This window comes from Chamaea fasciata, unplaced genomic scaffold (genome assembly GCF_029207755.1).
Source record: "Chamaea fasciata isolate MVZ Bird 193981 ecotype frontalis unplaced genomic scaffold, bChaFas1.0.hap1 SCAF_210, whole genome shotgun sequence".
NCBI classification, from domain to species: domain Eukaryota; kingdom Metazoa; phylum Chordata; class Aves; order Passeriformes; family Sylviidae; genus Chamaea; species Chamaea fasciata.
This window is the reverse complement of record NW_027094295.1, coordinates 84,384-104,748: the sequence shown is the minus strand read 5'-3', so window position 1 is coordinate 104,748 and position 20,365 is coordinate 84,384. Positions and strand designations below refer to the sequence as shown.

General features: G+C 57.1%; 2 protein-coding genes and 1 long non-coding RNA gene across 3 annotated transcripts; 2 read left to right on the top strand and 1 right to left on the bottom strand.

The window, feature by feature from the left end:
- Positions 1-5,857: 5,857 nt before the first annotated feature.
- Positions 5,858-6,532, top strand: LOC136304876 (uncharacterized). The gene is made up of 3 exons (XR_010724873.1): positions 5,858-6,007; positions 6,112-6,260; positions 6,373-6,532. It is a non-coding gene; the product is annotated as an uncharacterized lncRNA (long non-coding RNA).
- A 227-nt stretch (positions 6,533-6,759) lies between these two features.
- Positions 6,760-13,677, top strand: ZNF692 (zinc finger protein 692). Its single transcript, XM_066208304.1, has 12 exons — positions 6,760-6,877; positions 7,545-7,741; positions 7,834-7,865; positions 8,188-8,559; positions 8,784-8,832; positions 8,983-9,117; positions 9,578-9,706; positions 11,705-11,767; positions 12,017-12,095; positions 12,197-12,311; positions 12,684-12,783; positions 13,231-13,677. Exons 1-12 carry the CDS (start codon positions 6,854-6,856, stop codon positions 13,592-13,594), a joined length of 1,659 nt encoding a protein of 552 aa, XP_066064401.1. The 5' UTR covers positions 6,760-6,853; the 3' UTR covers positions 13,595-13,677.
- A 186-nt stretch (positions 13,678-13,863) lies between these two features.
- Positions 13,864-20,274, bottom strand: LOC136304873 (E3 ubiquitin-protein ligase TRIM7-like). The gene is made up of 7 exons (XM_066208306.1): positions 19,621-20,274; positions 17,633-17,719; positions 17,206-17,433; positions 16,820-16,842; positions 16,594-16,709; positions 16,277-16,309; positions 13,864-15,647 (listed from the first exon to the last, which is right to left on the bottom strand). Exons 1-7 carry the CDS (start codon positions 20,131-20,133, stop codon positions 15,121-15,123), a joined length of 1,527 nt encoding a protein of 508 aa, XP_066064403.1. The 5' UTR covers positions 20,134-20,274; the 3' UTR covers positions 13,864-15,120.
- Between the last annotated feature and the right edge of the window lie 91 nt (positions 20,275-20,365).

The following is a 20,365-nucleotide window of genomic DNA, read 5'->3' as shown; positions in this document are numbered from 1 at the left end:
CCCCTCCTAGTGACCCCTGACCCCACACGCCACTTTTATGCCCTCTGTGGCTCCGAGCCCTTCACTTATCTTTGGGATGTTCAGGCATAAGGTGAATCCACATCGAGTGCCAAAGAAGGCCAGCTCTGCCTCTGGGAATTCCTTGCTGTCACCGGACTGCTGTCTCTTAGTCAGGTACCATAGAGAAAACCAAATGCTGATGTACAATCTCAGCAGATCTGTTGGCCGGTCAGCGAGGGGGTCTCCCTGTAATACCAGTGGACCACCTAAAACACAAAAACAATAATGGAGGCTTACAGCTGCACCAGAAACACCACTACCCTGACCACACAAACATGTGAATTCTAAAAAAGAAAACACAAAAAATAGTCCACTCAAAAAAAGCCAGCTATTATTTCTCTTAGTCCAAATACAATAAAAATAACCCCTATGTCCACTCCCCTCAAAAAACCTCCAAAATAGATACCCAGAACCCCCCCACCCTAAAACTAAATGATCCATTCAGCTATAAACAGTATCTCCCAAATTATCCATAACTATAGAACACACACTATAGCCAAACAAGCTAAATAAATAAACCCCTCCAACACAATAAACAATAATCTGATTATAAATATTAGGAAACCCTAAAAAAAGAACTGCAGCACATTACCTCAAACTCACCAAAAAACCATTACACAGCGTGATAAAAACCATCACTAAATAAATAAAAGCCTCCCCTATACCTCACACTACAGCCACTTACACCACTGTAAACCTCAGGAAACAGATCCTTGGAAAACATAATACCCCACCAAAAAAAAAAAAAGAAATTCAACAACAAAACTCAGTTCAAAAACAACCTAATCCACACATAAACTAAGAAGCCTAACATGAAATAAATAGACCATATCCCTCATCATACGCCACCTCCATGCAAAATAAAGCTACACAATAGGTTATTAAAAGCCTCTTTAAAACCATTAAACAGAAAAACTTGAAAAAAATTAAAAGCTGCATCTAACAAAACACCAAAGTTCAACCAGGCCGAGTGGCCCTACCCAATCTGAATTCCTGCGCACAATGAACAAACGCCCAATAACACATATTAGAAGCCTATCAAATAAAGCTACTCAATTCTACCTCAAATACAAACCCACCCCTACAGTTACTTTCACTCAAAAACTAAATTACATTTAATAAATAACACCAAAAAAAACAAACAAAAGACCATATACCACCAAAGAAAGCAACAGTTAATAAAAACCACGTATAAGTACCCCTACTTGTTAAAAATCGAGGTGAAAAGAAATCCCCCCCCAGTTTAAACACAGACAGCAAAAGAAGAGTTTCATCACTCAATTTGAACTCCTTTTGCCTTTGTAACCCCTTTTTCTTCTGGGAGCGCCGGGAAGAAACCAGCAAAAACAAGCTGAAAAGGAAAAAAATCCTCCCTAAAACCCCACAGTGGCTTACCTACTGCTGCTGCCTGGCACAAAGAAACACTCGACATCCACATACTCCTTCGGGTGCTGTAAGAGGCTTTCCCCGCCGCTGCAAAAACCGCACTCAGAAAGTCAGCATGAGTCCCTCACCCTCCACAGCTCAATGGCAAACTGAGTTGAGGCTCCTCTCTTAAACCGCCCCGGCAGGACCCGCCCCCTCATCATCGTAACATCTCACACCTGCAGCCGGTCTGCTCCCTCATTATCCTGACAGCCCACACCTTTGCCTGCTCTGTTCTCCCCCCATCGCTTACAGCTCTCACCAGGGGATGCTCTGTCCCCTCAATCACCCTGTGACAGCTGTCACCTTGCGGCTGCTGCCACTCCGAGTGAGGGCAGGGGCAGCGCTGCTGCTCATCCCCCGACACTTCATTCTCTGCCCCCGACACGCCGGGGCACCGGGCTTTCCTTGCTACGGATAAGGGTCCCTCTTCTCCTGCAGGTGCCCAAGGCTGAAACTGGGATTCCGCCTCCGAAAGTCCGTATGCCTGAGATCCATAATTCCCAAGGAAATTCCCCAGCAATCATTGCTAACTTGTCTTTCTGTGGAAGTGTTTCAAACATTCATTGAGAGTTCAGGAGCCTGGTTGGCTTTTTTATGACTTAGCTGACAATCCCAGGCTAAATCCGAACGTCCAGAATTACGGAGAAGTATGGAAACCGTTTATAAACACTCCCCTTCCTTGCAACTTAGTCCTTTATCGCAGATCCCCGGAGCAGATCTACTTTCTTCCCAACAGCACCGCTCCGGCAGAGATCGCGCTTCTCAGACACAAACCGAACACAAACCGGCCACGGGGGGATCGGGCGGAGCCCGGGCCCTCTGAGCGGGGCCGGGGCGGGGCCGGGGCGGGGCCGGGGCGGGGCCGGGAGGGCGGGGCCGGGGGCGATCGAGGCCGATGCCGGTGCCGGTGCCGGTGCCGATGCCGGTGCCGATGCCGGTGCCGATGCCGGTGCCGATGCCAGTGCCGGTGCCGGTGCCGGTGCCGATGCCAGTGCCGGTGCCGATGCCGATGCCGGTGCCGGTGCCGATGCCGGTGCCGATGCCGATGCCGGTGCCGGTGCCGATGCCGGTGCCGATGCCAGTGCCGGTGCCGGTGCCGATGCCGGTGCCGATGCCGGTGCCGATGCCGGTGCCGACGCCGGTGCCGACGCCGTTGCCGGTGCCGGTGCCAGTGCCGATGCCGATGGTTATCAACCTTGTGAGGTTTGCCTTCTTGGCTGGTTTATGAAGCGACTTCAATGATAGAATTTCTGTGGAAGGGGCCATCAAGTTTCTAAGGGCTGCTTATTGGAAGCAGAGTCAGCTTTTGAGTAGTGTGAGTTATTTCTGCTAGTTTAGGTTTTTTGTTTCATGATATTTAGGTTGCCTCAGCCTTGGGCAGGGCAGTGGTGCCTGAGGGGGAGGGAAGCAGGGGCAGAAGGGTTGGGAAAGGTGTGTGAGACCTCCCTTAGGTGTCCCCAGTCTGGGAAGGGGCTGAACGTTCAGTGGCACTCAGGACAGCTGGGGTTCGTTTGCTTTTGGGTTGGCAGTATGTTCTGGGGGGCTTTTATCATGGGGGTAAAGAGTGTTTAACTTGTTTTGTCTGTAGGAGCTTTTTTTCCTTATCTCAGCTTTGTCATGAACTGTGAAGGTTTTGTACCTAAAACTTTGTGTGCTGGGTCCAGCGTTTGGTGCTCTTGTTTGGCTTGAGAATGTTTCCTCTTGTAAATGGTTTTTTGAGTTCTCAGGAGATGTGTTCTAAGGCATGCAAGACTTTCCTAGTCTATGGAATTCTCTTATGGTTATTCTTTCTGTTTGGTTTTATTTATGGGCCAAGATTGGTTTCTGTGTTCTTGCTTCGTAGCTCTCCATGTACAGAAGGTGCATTGATCCCCCCAAGCCAAGCATTGCAAGTGCACGCTGCTCAATTGGATTAATTGTTGTCTGAGGGATAATGGATGAAGTCTGTTCCAGTTTCTCTTGCCACCCTGTGGGAATGTGGTATTCTTGTGTGCGTGGGGCTTTGGCTATGCTTGGAGGGATGTAAAATCAGCGCTTGGGTTACTCTGGTTACCTGAGGGGAAATGTGTGTTTGGGGAAATCTCCTGTGGATAAATTTCTCTTCTGTTACAGATCTGCAGCAGTGCTGGGTTTGGCAGCGGGGCTGAAGGGTTTGTGAGAGCAGAGCGGGGAATGGACCCATCAGCTCCAGAGGGGTGAGGAGTGTCTGCTTCCAAGAATCCTTTATCTTTTGGGAAGTTTAAAGCCTGTGGCTGTAATGAGCAGCGCTAGTGGTGCTTTTGTTTATCTCTCAAGGTCACTGGCCAGCATGGAACAAGAACTGACCCATAACTCGGGGCTGTGGCAGAGAGGCAGTAAATGGTCTTGAGAGAATTTCTGTGAGTTCATGTGAGATCCTGGTGTTCCTGACAGCTTAAGAAATGATCTGAGGAGAAAAATCTGTTTCTTTTTACAGGAGAAATCTGATGTGGAACATGTGACCAGGATGACTTGATGGGACTTCTTGAAACCTCACAATACGGTGATATTATTTTTTTGGATAGAAGCAAAGTGTCTGCAAACCCTTGGCTGAAGCCTGTGGAAGGTCAGTGGGGAGATCTTGGCTGATGCTGTGTTCTGCCTGCCTGGACCGGCAAATGCTGCTGCTGTGGTCGGACCATTGCCATGGAGGGGCTGCAGGCAGGTAACAATCCTCCTTCCCCTGGCAGGCGCGTCTGTGCTGCAGCTACCAGCGGCCTGGGATTTCTCCCTGCCTGCAGGTGCCCTAACCTCGGACTCTGGCTGCCTGTGGAGTTGTCCTGCGTGGCCCCAGCAGCCCCTGCGTTGTGTCCTCGGTGTTTCCTGCAGCCCTGGGCTGCCTTTGGTTTGTTTTATCTCCATTTCAGTGGCAGCATCTCTCCCAGGAGTCCTTGCCTGCTTCTCCAGCCCCGAGTTTTCCTCCCTCTGTGCCTTGCGGTGTTCCCCCTTCCCTCCCAGTTATTCCAGGGTCCCTCCCAGCGCAGGTACTGGACACGCAGCACTCGGTTCTGGCACTGCTTTGACCTTTTATTGCCACCAGCGAAGCCCGTGAGGGTCACTGAGGTTTCTCAGGGGGGACTGGGGGGATCCTGGGGGTCTCTCTGGGGTTTGGAGGTCCCAGAAGGATTCTGGGATGGGGATCTGGGGGGCTCCCAGGGCATCCCAGGATGTGGTGGGGGTCCCAGGGAGTCCTTGGGGTTCCTGGGGATTGTGCAGGGGCTCCTGCAGGGTTTGGTGTCGGTCCCCAGGGAATATTTTGGGGGGTCCCAGAAGGGTTTGGGGGTCCCAGGGCTCAGGGCCAGTTCTCAGTGGGGCAAAGGGGGGTCCTCAGGGGCTGGCGGGGGTGGCCCCGGCCCTGATGCTGCCCCGGCTCAGGGTCCGGCTGTGGCCATGCGCCCCGTTCCCGATGGTGATGGAGCCGGTGCAGGAGCAGGACAGGTGTGTCGTGGTGGAGGTGGCCACTGCAGGGACGCTGTCACTGGCCCTGAGCCGTACCCTCTTTCCCCGAGCCACGCCCCTTTGGTGTAAACTGCGCCCCTTCCCCTTGGAGCCGCCCCCCTCTTCTCCCACCCATTTCCCTTCCCCGTTAAACCACGCCCCCTTTGTGTAAACCACACCCTTTCCCCACAAACCCCTTTCCTCCCAAGCCGTGTTTTAACCACACCCCCTTACTCAAGTGATGCCATCCCAAGCCACACCCCCTCCCCAAGCCACACCCCGTCCCCCATGGGCCGCTCATGTTTGTGCACATTAATGAGCCCTTCATGCACATCACGGAGCTGTGGGGTACTCACTGTAGCCCATGCCTTGCCGGGAATACTTCACGGCCTCAGCCAGCTGGCCGGGCTTGGGGGATGGACATGGTCAGCGCCGACCCCTGGGTGACCCCTGCCTTGACCCTTCACCTGGGTGATTTGCGGCTATCCTCCACCGTCGGCCATCTGCAACAGAAGTCAGTGAGTGACCATCAAGTGGTCACTCGGTGCCCACCAAGAGGTCAAAGGTCACCTTCAGGAACGACGTTTGTGTCGGGCCCAGTTTGGTGTTGCACTCCACCTTGAGGGAGGGGTGCAAGGAGGTCAAGGGGTCAGGGTGGGGTCACGTGACCACACCCTGAGTGACCACCCACCCCCCACTCACCACGGCGTCCTCATGGGGGGAGTTGTCACTGACCACCAGCAGGACCGGGCAGGTGGGAGAGGGTCAAGGGGTCACTCAGGAGCCAGTGATCTGTTAGGGGTTAGTCAGGGGCTCACTCAGGGGTCAGTGAGGAGACACTTGGGGATCATTGCTCTCCTCGAGGGGCAGGGATCACTCGGGGGTCAGGGATCACTCAGGGATCGGGGTCAGTTAGGGGTCACTTGAGGATTAGTGGTCACTTGAGGGTCACTGATCACTCAGGGGCCAGAGGTCACGCAAGGGTCAGTGGTCACTCACATCAGGCTCCTACCACCGCTCTTCTCCAAGCCCAGGTTGCCACAGTGGAGGATGATGGGGTGGAGTAAGTGCTTTAGCCCCACCCCGTATAGCCACACCCCTTTGTGACCCCACCCCTGCCTAGGACACAGGAACCTGGGGGGCTGAGTTCAGTTTCCCTTTGTAAAGGGGCATCGTCGTGCTCAAGTCGCTGGGCCAGGCACCAGGCTCCTGCCGGCTAGACTCCAGAACGGATCAGGCGCAAGCTGCCACAGATTGTCATCCTGGCTGCCCTTGGAGTGCTACAGGCCTCCTACAAACTGACATCAGGAACCTGGGTGGGCGAGCTCCGCTTCCCCTGGAAACAGGCCCTCCTTGGTGCCCATGTCCCCGTGCTGGGCACCGGGCTTCTGCCGGCTAGAATCCCGAACGGATCAGGATTTCTTCCAGGTGCAAGCTGGTCCAAGCTGGAAGCCTGGCTGCCCTTGGCAGGCCAAAGGCCTCCTACAAACTGACATCAGGAACCTGGGGAACCAGGTTCAGTTTCTCCTGGAAAGAGGCCATGGTTCGTGCCCAAGTCCCTGCAGCACCCCAAAGTCTTGGGGACAGCTGAGAGGTGGGTGTCCCCCTGTTGGCTCCCATGCCCCCGCCTGTATCCCCTGTGTTCCCCCGTCTCTCTTTGTCTTTGCTCGTGTCCCTTTCCTGTCTCTGAATGGCCGCCGGGTCCATCTCCGTCCGTATTCGAGAGTTTCCCATGATGCCTCGCGGCGGGACTACGTCTCCCAGCGGCTCCCGCGGCGCCGCGCACGCGGGGCGGGGGCGGGGCCTCCACCATCTTTGCTGCCGTCCATGAGCGGCGTGAGCGGGGCAGGGGTGGGTCTGGTGCCTCTTAAAGGGGGCACGGCCCAGGGTGGGGCCCTCGCGGCGCGGGATGGAGCGCGGACCGGCCGAGGAGGTTCGGGGATGGCGGGGCGCGGGCGGAGAGGGCGGCGGGAGCGCGCTGGAGTCGCGGACGTTCCCCCTTCTTCCCGTCACCGTGTTCCTGTCGCCCTGTCCGCTTTAAGGCTCGGTGGCGGGAACGGGCGAGGCTGGACCGGGGGGCCCGGGGCAAACGGCGGGGAGGGGCGGGGGTAAGAAGGGCGAGGCTCTGTCGGAGTTGGAGGGGCGGGGCCAAGGTGAGGGGTGAGGCTTTGGGAGGTGGGGCTTGCCGGCAAGGTGCAGCCTCCCTGCCCCCCCATTCTTGTGACTTCCTCCGTGTCCCTAGGCCACCCCCTGTGTCCCCTCCTACGACACCACCGTGGAGTCAGGAGACCCTAATTCCTCACCCACCCCCCTCCCGATCCCCCGATGATGCCGTGCCACGCCCGTATCCCCCTGGGGAAGTGACATGTCCCGTCGTTTCCCCAGCATTTCCCCATATCCCCCCATGTTCTCCGTGAGTCCCTAGTACTGCCCACCCGTGCAACAGGGTCGTGTCCACGCCCCCTCCCCATGTTTCAGTATCACCCCCAGACTCTCTTATGGAGCCACAACACCCCAACTTCCCACTTGACCCCTGCAGACTCAGCCCACCCCTGGATCCACCTCTCCCGTCCCCCTCTGACCGCCCTGTGTGCCCCCAGCCCTTTGCCGTAGGCTCGGCCCGTGGGGGTCGTCCGCAGGCCCCGGACTGCATCCGACGCCAGAAGCGCCGGGAACTGGACGCGCGGCGCAGCAAGTGCCGCATCCGCATCGGCGGGCACCTGGAGCGCTGGTGCCGCCTCAAGGAGCAGCTCGGATTTGCCCTGCACTCCCAGTTGGCCCAGTTCCTCCTTGACAGGTCATTGGGGGGGGGGCTCAAAACCTGTTAAAACCCACCTGTCATGGGGAAAACCCAGGTTTCTGCTTGCTCACTTCTGATTTCCCATGCAGGTATAGCTCTCCTGGCTGCATCTGGAGCCCAGGTAGGTGCTTCCCTCCCAGTTCCATGTAGTAGTTTGGGTCCGTAAGAAGTTCATGATGGAGAGGGAGGATTTCTTTTGGGCTGGGTATTGGAGAAGTACCTGGAGCTGCTCTTGGATTTCCTTATCCTCCTGAGCACTAGGCAGATTTTCCCTGTGTTCCATTTTCGGTATCCCCAGTTCTTTTTTGGGAAGTTATTTGAGGGTTGCTCTCAACAAGGAGGCTCCTACAGACCTGAGGAAGGTGGAGGGGGCCTTGCAGCTGTTCCGCTCCCCCAAAACACCGTTTTGGAGCTGTTTTTCACAGGTTTCTTTGTTTTCCCAGGAGAGCTAGAGCGGCTCCAGCCGGCTGCACTGCAGCGCCTGGTTGTGCTGTCCCACGGCCATGGCCAGGAGTGTGGCTTTGTGCCGGACATCCAGCTGCCAGCAGCAGGCAGCACAGCCCCGCTGGTTTGGGAGTGCGTGGCTGGGCACCGCTTCTCGTGGGGTGGCTCCGGGGCTCCCCACAGCCCCTCCCACGACCCCCCGAAAACCACCCAGGGATGCAGCCCCTCCCTAGCCACTGGGCGCCGGCATTTGCTCCGTAAAGCCGCGCTGGGCTCCAAGGAGGCCAGAGCGGAGGGAACGGCCAGGTCACTCCGTGGTGACAGGGAGCAGGGTGAGGAGCTGGGAGATGGTGGTGACAGCGGTGGCACAGGTGAGCTCCTCCAGATCACCCTTCTGCCCTCTACTCCCCTTAATTCCCTGCTTTCAGCTCCTCTTCCAGTTCGAGGGTAGTTCCAGTTCTACCACCATCCCACTGGGATCAGATGCTGCCCCAACACCCTTAACCTTTCCAACACTCTCATCCTTCCCAACACTCCATCCTTCTCCTCCTCATCTCTCCTAACCCTTCCTTACCGCCCTCCTGTCCTCTTCCAGCCTCCCAGGTGCCTCTGGAACCGGGGCCTGTGGCAGCAGCTGGTGAGAGGTGAGTGATGGCACCCACAAGTGTCCCCTGGTGAGTCTAATGGTTGCACGTGGCCCTGTCTGATCCACCCCTGCGTCCCCAACATTGGTAAATGTGACTGTCTGTGGTTAAGCCATCACGGCAGAGTTGACCCAGGTCACTGTCCACCAGCACCATCCCGGGGGACGATGTAGAGCCAGGAGTTGAGCCCCGAGAGGAAGAGGAGGATGAGGACTTTGCTGAGGGTGATGACCTGGCCTACACTGATGACCTGCGTGATGAGAACTACCACCCATCCCTGGACAGGTGGGAGTGCTGTGAGGGAGGCTGCAGACACCTGGGAGCCGATCCGTGGTGCTTGCTGACACCGTCCCAGTCCAGACCAATATTGCACTGGAAGGGTTTCAGGCCTCATATGTCTCCCCTGCTGCAGCGGCCCTGGCAGAGCAGGGAGGACGTGGGAATAGTATCCATGCAGTGCTACAGTAAGGTGTTTCTAGGGTTAAAGGGCACAGAATTTTGGGGAGGCATTTTCATTGCATCTCACGTGGTGGAGGGTCTTTGCCACGCCCAAGTGATGGCCAGCCACGTCGCACCATGTCCAACTGTGTCTGACCCATGTTCTGCTGTGTCTAACCAAGTCCTTCCATGACCGACCCCTGTCTAACCCTGTCCAACGAACTCCTTTCCTGTCATATCCAACCCCATATCTCCCCCCATCAACCACCCAATCCCCTTCACCCACCCCGGTCCGTGCCCCTGACAGCGACTCAGAACCACAGCGACGCCAGGGCCAACCCAAGGCCCGCAAGAAGCCATTCAAGGAGGAGCATCCCCTGCTCGAGCCGCCCTTGCCCAGCTCCGGCCCCTTGGAGGAGGAAAGAGGACGGGTCAGGTGAGTCATCTTGGCCACAGCGATGAGGGGATGGGGGTCAGAGTCATCGTCTTGGGAGTGCCCAGTGCTGTTGGCCATGGGACAAGAGCTGTGTCTCCAGTGGGGGTCAGTGCTCCCGGTGCCATTATTGACTGTGGGAGAAGAGCTGTGTGTCCCCAGTGGGGATGAACTCTGCCCATCACCTCACTGGCCTTGGGGGAAGAGCTGTGTGTTCCTGGGGTGAGGGTCAGCCCTCCCCGTGACACTGCTGACTGCAGGGCAGAGCCGCGTGTTCCAGGTCACGTTGAGTGAGCAGAGGGGGGTCTGGCTTGTGAACACTGCTGCAGGGCCTTCGTGAGCCTCGTGTCACCCGCCCTGTCCCTCAAGGGGCCAGCCCAGGGTGGTCAGGGAACAAGGAGAGGCAGCCGAGGCTGGGGCTGCCGTGCAGGGGGACAAAGACCCCTTGAACCAGACCCGTGGTGTGCACTGAAGCCTCCATCAGACTGGAGGTGGGACCAGCCTGAAATCCATCAATCCCACCACAATCTCCTCCACCGATGGATCCATGGCTTCTCCAGTGGCTTTGGGGCCGAGTGTTGGGTTTCCAGCTCTCCTTTCCAGGCACGCAAAATTCCATGTTTTGTGCTAAAAAAAAAGCTCAAATCAGCCCTTAGGGCTTCACTGGGGCTTTGCATAATTGTTAAAGGGACGTTGGGTTGGGGCTCGGTGCATGCACAGCCTCAGATCCAACACACCTAGACGCCTCACGTGGATGGATCTTCTTACACTTTTGATACAATAAGGGGGTAAAGTCCCCTTTTCCTTGGAATCAGCCATAACTCCTCCATCTGTCCCCTGAAAGATGGGCTCAGCGCCAACCCCATCCCAAACCTTTTCACAGGTGAGTGTTGTGCAGCCCCCTTACAGCTTTGACTGATCCCTTTGAGTGTCTCCTTTTGGATGCTGAATGCCCTCCCTTCTCCCAGCAGCTCTGGAGCCACCCCAGATGTAGCTGGAAAAGGGACCACCCTTCTTGGAGACCCGATCCCAGTGAAGGTAACGCTGGAATTTGTTCTTCCCCTCTCCCTGCCATTGCTGGGCACGCAGATCCCAGGCTCCCAAATTCCGAAGGGAGAGTAGAAGAGTCCGTGTTCAACCTAGGCTATTCTTTTTGGGGCCAAAAGTGAATTAAATGTGGGGGTTTTTCTGGTGTTTTTTGGGTTCTGCCTGATTTCCACCCCAAATCCCACGGCCTAGCCCTCCAAATATGTCCAAAGTTACACCTGTAGGCCGGTGGCTTTTCTGAGGCACCAGTGAGGGCTTAGAGCTCTCTGCCCCCTGCCCAAAGCCAAGCCTAAGCTTCAGGTCAGCCCTTTTTGGGCTGAGTTTGGTGACACAGATCATATTTTAATATCCTGGTTCATTTCCCATCCTCTTTTGTCACAGGAAGTCGAACGTGGGAGATAAAATCCTGGCTTATGAGCACAGCAGGGCCTTCCAGATGTCAAGGGGTTCCTCCTCTTCTCCCTTTCCCAGGTAAGGCCACCTCGAGCTAATAAAATCTGTTTTCAAGAGATTTGGGACAAGCCCCAGGCTGAATCTGTGCTTGAGCACTGGCATCTCACCATCCCGTCATTTCTCCTCCCCAAACCCCACTTTGATCCACTTTTAATGGATCTTTCCTTAATTCCAGGGCGACAGCCAGGAATAGTTGCTGTTTCCAGGGAGCTATGGATGAATTATAGATCAAACCAGGCTGGGAGCCAATTTCAGTGTCCTGGGATGCGTCCAAACCATGTGAAAAGGGTTTTGTAACAAGCAATAAAGAATTTTTTCTTATTTTAATGCCTGAACGATGTGTTTGTTCCAGCGTGTCCCGCTCCCGTGGGGCAGAAATGGGAGAAACACTGGTCCTGAGGATGATGTAATGTGGGATTTCCCTGGGAAGCTTGGCTCTGGGCTTTGGGGACAGTGAGGGGACACCAGGGCCTGGCTCAAAATGGCTCATTCCTATTGCAGTTGCCGGCGGCAACCACGGGCAAGTGACAAGGATGTGGCTCAGATCGGCCCCAAGAGGATCAGGTACCTGGGAGAGGGGAGGACCGGGGAAGCTTCCAGGCATTCCCAGGAAGAGGAGGAGCAGCTCAGCTCTTCCGTGGGGGACAGGCAGGAGGCTCTGTAAGGGTTTCTTTGCTTCATTTTAAGTTTTATGGGTGTGAAAAAGGGAAGGTGGATGAGGAGGAAGGAGCTGGGGGCAGATCCATATTCCAGAGCTTTTCCAGCCCTCCTCCTCCTTCCGGCCAATGATTTTTCCCATATTTTCTTTGTCAGGAAGGCGGCAAAGCGCGAGATCCTCCTGTGCGACTTCGAAGGCTGTGGCAAAATCTTCTCCAACCGCCAGTACCTAAATGTGAGTGCCTGGAAAGACCAGCGCTTCCTGGAGCGCTGGGGAGCCTGGGTGGGGTGTCCTGGAGCTGGAATTGGGAGCTGATAGGTTTTTTGCCCTGGCAGCACCACCAGAAGTACCAGCACGTGCACCAGAAAACCTTCACCTGCTCTGAGCCCACCTGTGGGAAATCCTTCAACTTCAAGAAGCACCTGAAGGAACATGAGAAGCTGCACAGCGGTGAGTGGGGCATTTCCACAGGAATCACACTTCCTCCCCTATGGATTACACCTCCCTGGACATCCTCCTGTAGGAGTTACAAATCCCCTGTATGGATCATGGCTCCTCTCACAGGGACCGCACCTCCTTTCGTAGGGATCACACTTCCTGTGTGGATTCCACCTGCTCCTGTACCCCTTCCCCACTGGGCCACAGCCAGCCATTCCCAAATTCCCGTCCCTGGGGACCCATCACTGTTGCCCTTTGCTCCCTGAATCTCTCCCTTATTTCCATTCCCACGCTAGGAACTGTCCCTGCTCCCAAAGCACATCCCACCGGCCCTGACGGTTTTTCCAGGCTGGATCAGCCTGATCCCTTTTCTTCTGCTCCCAGACAAGCGCGATTACATCTGTGAGTTCTGTGCACGCTCCTTCCGCACCAGCAGCAATTTGATCATCCACCGACGGATCCACACCGGGGAGAAGCCGCTCCAGTAAGGCCCAGTCCCATTTCCGACTTGCGGGGAAGTCCTAGTCCCATCCTTGCACTTCCAGTAAATCCCAGTCCAATTCCCACACCCCCAAGTAAGTCCCAGTCCCACCCCTGCAGCTCTGCTTAGCCTCAGAGCCTCTTCCCACCCTTTTCAACCCAAAATAAGCTCCTCAGCACATTCAGCATCCAGCCAAAAGCTGAGCTGGGATTTCTCCTGACGATTTTGCCCTTGGAGCTGGCTGTGCCCAGATCCAGCAGCTCCAGAGCACTGTTTAAGGAGGTGCAGGTTAATGAGCCGGGACAGAATGAAAGACTCCTGTCCAATGCATTTGTGCCAGAAGGGTGCTGGAGCTTCAGTCCACTGCACATTCCAGCCCTAAGCGTGGCAGGGTCAGTTCTCCCTGTGCCTCATCCCTGGGGTTTTTACTCCTGCTGGGTTCTCCCCCAGGTGTGAGATCTGCGGCTTCACCTGCCGCCAAAAAGCTTCTCTGAACTGGCACATGAGGAAACACGACGCCGACTCCTTCTACCAATTCCCGTGCGACGTCTGCGGGAAGAGGTTCGAGAAGCGGGACAACGTCACCGCCCACAAGAGCAAGAGCCACCCCAGGGGGCCGGGGGGACCCCCGCAGCCCGAGGGAATCCAGCCGGATCCGGAGGCCCCTGGGCCGATGGAACCTCTGGAGCTGCTTGGGGATGTCCTGGGGAGTGGGGGGGATACAGGGGGGACCCCCCTGGAGTATGGGGAGGGGGATGTTGGGCAGGGTCCAGGCACGTCCCAAGGCCGGAGGATGGGTGAGGGGGGGTCCTAGAGGGCTCGTCCCCTAGTTTGGGAACTGGAGCAGAATCAGGGACAAGGCTGGACTCTACAGTGGCTCTAGGTGCCAAAAATACATGGGAGAGGCAAAGCTGGGGAAAATCCCAGTTTTTCTGCCAAATCCCAGATGAAACCCCAAGTTTTCAGCCAAATCTCTGGGGCAAATCCCAGTTTTTCTGCCACATCCCAGCTTCCCCTCAAGCCCAGCAGTATTGTCACAGGTGGGTCCTCAATAAAGACTTATTTTGGGTAAAAGTGGGATTTGGTGCCAGATTTTTATGGAAAAAAAGAAATGTGAGATTTGGGTAGTTTGGGCACAGGAAAAGGTGCTGCAGAGGAAGTGGAGACACCAAACACTCAGGAATTTGGGACCCAAAACTGGGATGAGAGGGAGCTCCCACTGGGTCTGTGCTCCCACGCTGGGATGAGAGGGAGTGCCCAGTGGGCCTGTGCCCCAAATGTGGGAGCTCCCAGTGCTTCAGACTTTTCCTTTAAACTTTATTTGATTTTCATTTAAAACTCAGATTTAAACCAGAATTTGAACTTACAGATACCTGGAAGCTCCAAGCTGGGAACATTTAGTGAATTGCAAGTGCCCCCAAAACCCCTCGGTGCTCTACCCCAGGAGGCTGGGGACAAGGACATCACGTCTGTCTCATTCCCTCCTGAGCGGGAGCAGCTCTTCCTCCTCCCCCAGCACCAAAACCCCCCAAATTATCGGGTTTTAGGGTTTTTTTGCACAGCAACTTTTATTTCCCCACTAACAGTGACAGGGCGAAGGACACAAACAGCAGCAGAGGGGCGCGGGCACAAGGGGAGTGGGCAAGCGCAAGATCACACCCAGAATACAGACCCCCAGTCCCCTAAACCCCCCTGGCCCGGGTTTGGGGTGACCCCAAATCTCCACATCCCCTTGCTGCGATTCCAGCACTCCAGGGGCTCAGAATTCAGGGGGAGTGAGGGGGAGATGGGGGGTTGAGGAGGGAAATGGGGGGACAGTGGAAGGAGCGGGGAGAGAAATGGGGGGCAGCAGAGGAGATGGGGGGTCACTCAGCAGGATGGGCTCGGCCCTTTCCCCAGGGGGAAACGGGATGTGATGGGTCGGGAAGGGTAAAGGTGACTCGCAAAGCAATGGTGTCCGAACAGCGTGGGGGATGGCGCTCCTCTCCACACAGCGTTTTAGGGGGGAGGGGGGACACAAAGCTTTGGCTAGTATTCCAAGTAGGATGAGATCAGCCTCTCCCTGTTCCATGGGGCTCCAACTCCAAATAAAGCACAAAATTAACTGCAGGGGTGCTTAACCAGCAACAGGGAGGAGGTGCTCGAGTAGCACCCCCTCAGCAACCAACCCACCCTCCTGGGGAAGATTTTGAGGGTAAAAAGACTCTAAACTTTGAACTGCAACAGGGAAAAAATCTGCCCTGAATGGCCAAGGGCAGGATTTGGGGCGTTTTGCTTGGAAGCAAAGGAAAACCTAAGGATGGCAGAGGAGAGGGGACAACACCAGCGAGTGGGGTGGGCTCAGTTGCAGAGGGACAGCGAGGAGCCCACATAGAAGAGCCAGAAAAACGGGAAGATCCTCTCGGAGAAGGCGGCGGTGAAGGTGAAGATGGGAGCCATGTTGTCGGCGTTGTAAAATGCCACCCACCCGCCCTCGTAGTCCAGGTACACCCCGATCTTGCGTGGCCGCTCGCAAAGGGACAGCGGCGTCTCGGGAGAGGTGAACGCCTGGTACTGATCCCAATTTTTGCCCTTCCAGTTGAGCCCCACCGCCCAAATCCCCTCCTCGGGGGCGAAGTCGACCTTCTCCTTGCGGCGCACGGACTCGCGGGCAGCGCCCAGCACCCAGCTCTCCCCGTCTCCCACCTCCACTTCCCAGTAGTGGCGGCCAGCGGAGAAGCCCTCGGCGGCCAGGACGCAGAAGGCGTAGTCGAAGCGTTTGGGGTGCGCCGGCAGCTCCTGCGGGGCCCCGCGGAGCCGCACGCTCCGCTTGTCCTCCGACAGCACCAGGTAGGGGTTGGCCGTGTCAGGGTCCAGGGAGAGCTCGCCTGGAGGGGAAAAGAGGAGGAGATACCCGTGGGATTGGCAGGCTCGACTCGGTGGCTGCGTCCCAAACCCACCAGGGAGGACGATGCCGAGTCGCCTGTGGAATCGTGGTGGGATTGAGCCGTGGTTTGTGTCCCGAACCCAACAGGGACAACACAGGTGAGTCACCTGTGGGGTTGTTGTCCCACGTGTGAGGAGACCGATCCACGGTTTGTGTCCCAGACTCACTGGGGACGACACAGACTAGTCACTTTTGGGACCATTCCACCACCTGTCTGGAGACTGACCCGTCCCCTTTGTCCCAAACTCAATGGGGACAGCGCAGGTGAGTCACCTCTGGGATCATTTTCCTCCCACCTGTGTGGGAACTGATCCATTGTCTGTCTCGCAAACCAGAGGAGAAGGACCCAGGGTGAGCCCCCTGTAGCATCTTGAAGAGCCCACACAGAATCCAAGCCCAGCAAGTTCAACCTTAACTCTTGGAAAAAGGACCTTAGAGCCCCCATAACCCCCAATCCCGGCAAATTCCCACATTATTTCTTGGGAAAGAGAAGTCACAGCCCCAAATCCCAGCCAATTCCATGCACACCCCTGGAAAGGGGAGGTTGTATCCCAATCCCGATGGCCTCACCTGTGTCGTTCTCCAGCTCAAAGCGCAGGTTTTCTGTGGGAAGACAAGGAAGGAATTGAGCCTTTGGAGCCCCCAGAACTGCCCAAGCCACGGGAATGATTCCTACTCCACACTTCCACACTCAAATCCCAGGGCAATCACCACTTTTCCACCTTTACCCTGGGATGAGCCAGTGCTCAAACAACCCGGAGCTCTCCCAACCAGCCCAGGGGGGGAACGAGCCCGGCTCCATCCCAGCCCTGATGTTGGTGGACTTCCATGTGGGATCCTGGCTGGGAAGCAGTGTTTTCTTCCAGGAAGGCTCTCGACAGGCTCACCCTTGAATTCCAGCAGCACTTCCTTGAGCACCGCGCTCTTCTGGGAAAAGCTCTTCAGCTTCTTCTCCAGCTCAGAAAAGCCGGGCTCGGGCTTGAGGAACATCCAGCTCTCCAGGCTGCGGAGACATGGGAGTCAGGGACCAAAATCAGGGAATTGCCCCATGAAAGGGTTGAAATACCAGCTCCACCTGCAGCCAGAGCCTCCAAGTTCACCCAGTTCACTCACCTGCTGCCAGCCGGAACGACACCCTGGAAGGGGAAGAAAACCCAAGAAATTTGTTAGGATCAGCATCTCTCCTATCTCAGAGATCTCAAAATCCTTCCCAAAAACCAGGAGGATCCCATGAAGGGGCCAAAAGGTACTTTTCTTTCCATAAATGGAATTTCTCACCCCATTAATAGGATTTTTTCCCCAATAAATGGAAATGTTTTGACTCGTGCATTGAAATTCTTGCCCACATAAATGCAACCTTTTTCACCCCATAATCAGGACTTTTTTGCCCCCATAAATAGGTTTTGTCCCTATAATGAGGATATTTTTGCCCAATATAGGGGATTTCTGTGTCCATAAGCAGGATTTTTTTTTCACGGAGACACATAACAGAGTCCCACCTCGCCAGGTGTGTTCCCTGTCCCACTGTCCCCGCCCTGCTCTGCCAGGAGCTTGTCCAGTTGGGCAATGTCCTCAGCCAGCCGGGCCACGCTCTCGTCCCTCCGGCGCCCAATGTCCCTCTCCAGCTCTTCCAGCCGGGACAGCAGGAGCTGCTCCTTCTCCTCCAGGAATGCCCGCAGCTCCTTGCACTCGGCCACAATCTTCTGCCGCTCCACCTCCGTCTGCTTCTGCAATTCCACAGGAAAGATCCCCATGAGGGCAGATCCCTGCAGCCACGGAGCTCAGGGAATCACCTCCAAGTGAGAGGATCTCTAGGGGCTGGGATTCCCACAGGGAGGGGAAAAATTCCCAAACTCCCACTGGCAGGAACTCCCCAGGCAGGACTGAGCCCTCCTGGCTGGGGGCTCCGGGACCCCCCGCACTCACCAGCAGCTCCTCACTCTGCCGCTCCCGCTCGGCCTTGGCCTCTTCACGCCCTTTCCTCAGGGAGCTCAGGTGCTCCTGGGGCACCTCCTGGAAGCAGAACAACGCGATCCGCTGGGAATTTTTCCCATGGGCAATCAGGAGTGAAGGGCTGCTGCAGCTAAAATGGCCAAGTTCACCCCATCTGGGGGTGTTTTTTGGAACTGGAACCAGCAGCTGCCCTGCTCCCTTTAAGCCTGACCCCAGGCTGTGCCAAAACCACCAACATTCACCCCAACCAGCCCAAAAACTGGAAAAAAAAAAAAAAAAAAAAAAAAAAGAAGTCAATTAATTTTATCTGCCTGTGAGGAAACAAATGCCCTGGGTCCCACACCCATTCTCCTCCCAGGATCACCTTCCACATTCCCCTACCTCAAGGTGCCCCAAAATTGGGGTGGATCCTGCCCCCCAAGAGGAGGAACTGCTGCCTCCAAACTGTTCATTAAATTAATAATTAATTACTTATTAAACTCATCCTTAGTTAAGCAGTTTGACCTTCATGGAGGGCAGAAAGTTCCTGCAATACCTTGCAAACAGCAGCTGGCCTTAGGGGCAAATAAATCCATTTCTTTTATAACTAAAACCCAAAATACAAGGATTTTGACTGTTAAGAGCCCGAAGTTGCTGCCTTTGGAATTTGTCCATGAGATTAAAGCAAGTATCAGGAAAAAGAAGAGATGGGAGCTCAGCAACAACCAATTACTAAACACACATAAAAGCAGGTTAACGAGGGGGAAAAAATCCCAAGGAAGAGAACCTGCATCTGCCTAAGGACCTCTGGGTTCTGAAAACAAGGGCAAAATCCCTGATTTCGGGCGGGACGACAGCCCCGGTGTCCCCAGAAGAGGAGCCACGGCAGGTCCGGGACAAAATCCCCTCTAAAAGGATTTAATAATCCCAATAATTAATATGTGGTGGTTAATGATCCCACAATCCCCTTCCTTGATCCCCCGGGATCGTGCTGGTGCCACCCTCCTCCTGCTGCCACTGCGCAGTGACATCGGCTCCGTCGGGCATCTTGGATCCCTGGATCCGCTGCTCCCGGCCGGGAACAGCGAGGCCTGGCCCCCTACATCGAGCGCTTGCCTCTCAATTACAAATTAATCCCCACTGTGGTCACGACACGCCCCGTATCGCGACATGGGGGAGCCCCAGCGCCGCCGGGGGGGGCGCCGTTTTCGCTCTGCGTCACTCCCCAGGCACCCTCGGGCTGGGAGGAGACAGGCGGCTCCTGGGGGAGTCCTGCGCCACTCCCAGCCTGGATCGGGATCGGGATCGGGATCGGGATCGGGCCGGGGGGATAAACGATCCCCTGCCCCGGCTCGGCCCTGCCCCGCCAAGCGGGAGCGGCGCAGTTCGGGGGGGCTGGTGGGATTTTGCGCGATCACCCCCGCAATGAGGCGCTCCCGCCCCCCAGAACGCCTCTATCCCAGCACTCTCCCAGTTCAACCCAGTTCGATCTCGCACCGGGAGCACCCCACGCTTGACTTGCACTCTACCCCGGGGTGTCCCTGTTTTGGAATCCCCGGAGGAGCGCCCAGTTGGGGAGAGGATCCTCCGTCGGATCCACAGGGCCTGGAGGGGCCTTTCCTGCACCCCGGGCCGGGGGCTCATTTCTGTACTCCCCTGTGGAACTGGGGGTTCCCCCACGGAGGGGGCGTCCCTGGTGCAGCCCCACTCCGCCAGACAAACTGGGCCATCCCCACTCAGGGCTGGGGGTGTTTCCGATCTCCGCCCCGATTACTGCATCCCCCGTTTCTTTGCACCCCAAAAAAGGTCCGGGAGCGGGCGGGGTCTTCACCGGCCCCCAACACCCCGAGGGGGTTCGCGGTGCCCTCCCTCTGCGGGGAGGGGGTCCCGACGCCCCTCGGCGCCCGAGGGAGCGGAGTCCTCGCCGTCCTCCCCCCAAGCCGGGCGCTGCGCGGGGGCATGGCGGGGCTCCCGGCACTGACCTCGGCGGCGTGGGCCGCCTCCTCGGCGGGCAGCACGGTGTGGGCGCGGTGCTCGCGGGACAGGTGACACACGACACACACGGCCCGCCGGTCCTGCACGCAGTAAAGCCGCAGCGGCTCCCCGTGGCGCGGGCAGCGCGGAGGCCCCGGCGGGCCGGACGGCGCGACCGCGGGCAGCGGCGGCGCGGGCGCGGGCGGCCCCGGCGGCGGCTCGGCGGGGCCCGGCGGCAGCCCCAGCTGGCGGACGATGTGCACGATGTTGCCGAGGGAGCGGTTGGGGCGAAAGAGGCGCTGCGGGACCGGCTCGCGGCACTGCGGGCAGCAGAGGCGCCGCGCCGAGTCCTCCCAGCACTGGGTCACGCAGGCGCGGCAGAAGTTGTGCCCGCACTCGGCCACCAGCACCGGATCGTTGAAGTACTCCAGGCACACGGGGCACGTCAGCTCGTCCTGCAGGCTCCGCGCAGCGCTGCACGGCGCGGGGGGAGCAGCGGGGGGCGCGGGCGGCGCCTCCATGGCGGCCGCGGTCCCGGCGGCGGCCCCGACCCCGGTGGCGGCCGCGGTCCCGGTGGCGGCCCCGGTCGTGGCGCCGGTGACGACAACGACTCCCCAAACACGGCGCGTCCCCTCCGCACGGCGCCGCCGCCCGACTGACGGCCGAGGGGCGGGCCCGCGCCAGCGCCGGGAGAAGAGGCGGGGACTGCGCCTGCGCAGGAGGGGAAAGGGGCGAGGGTGGGCGTGCTCAGAG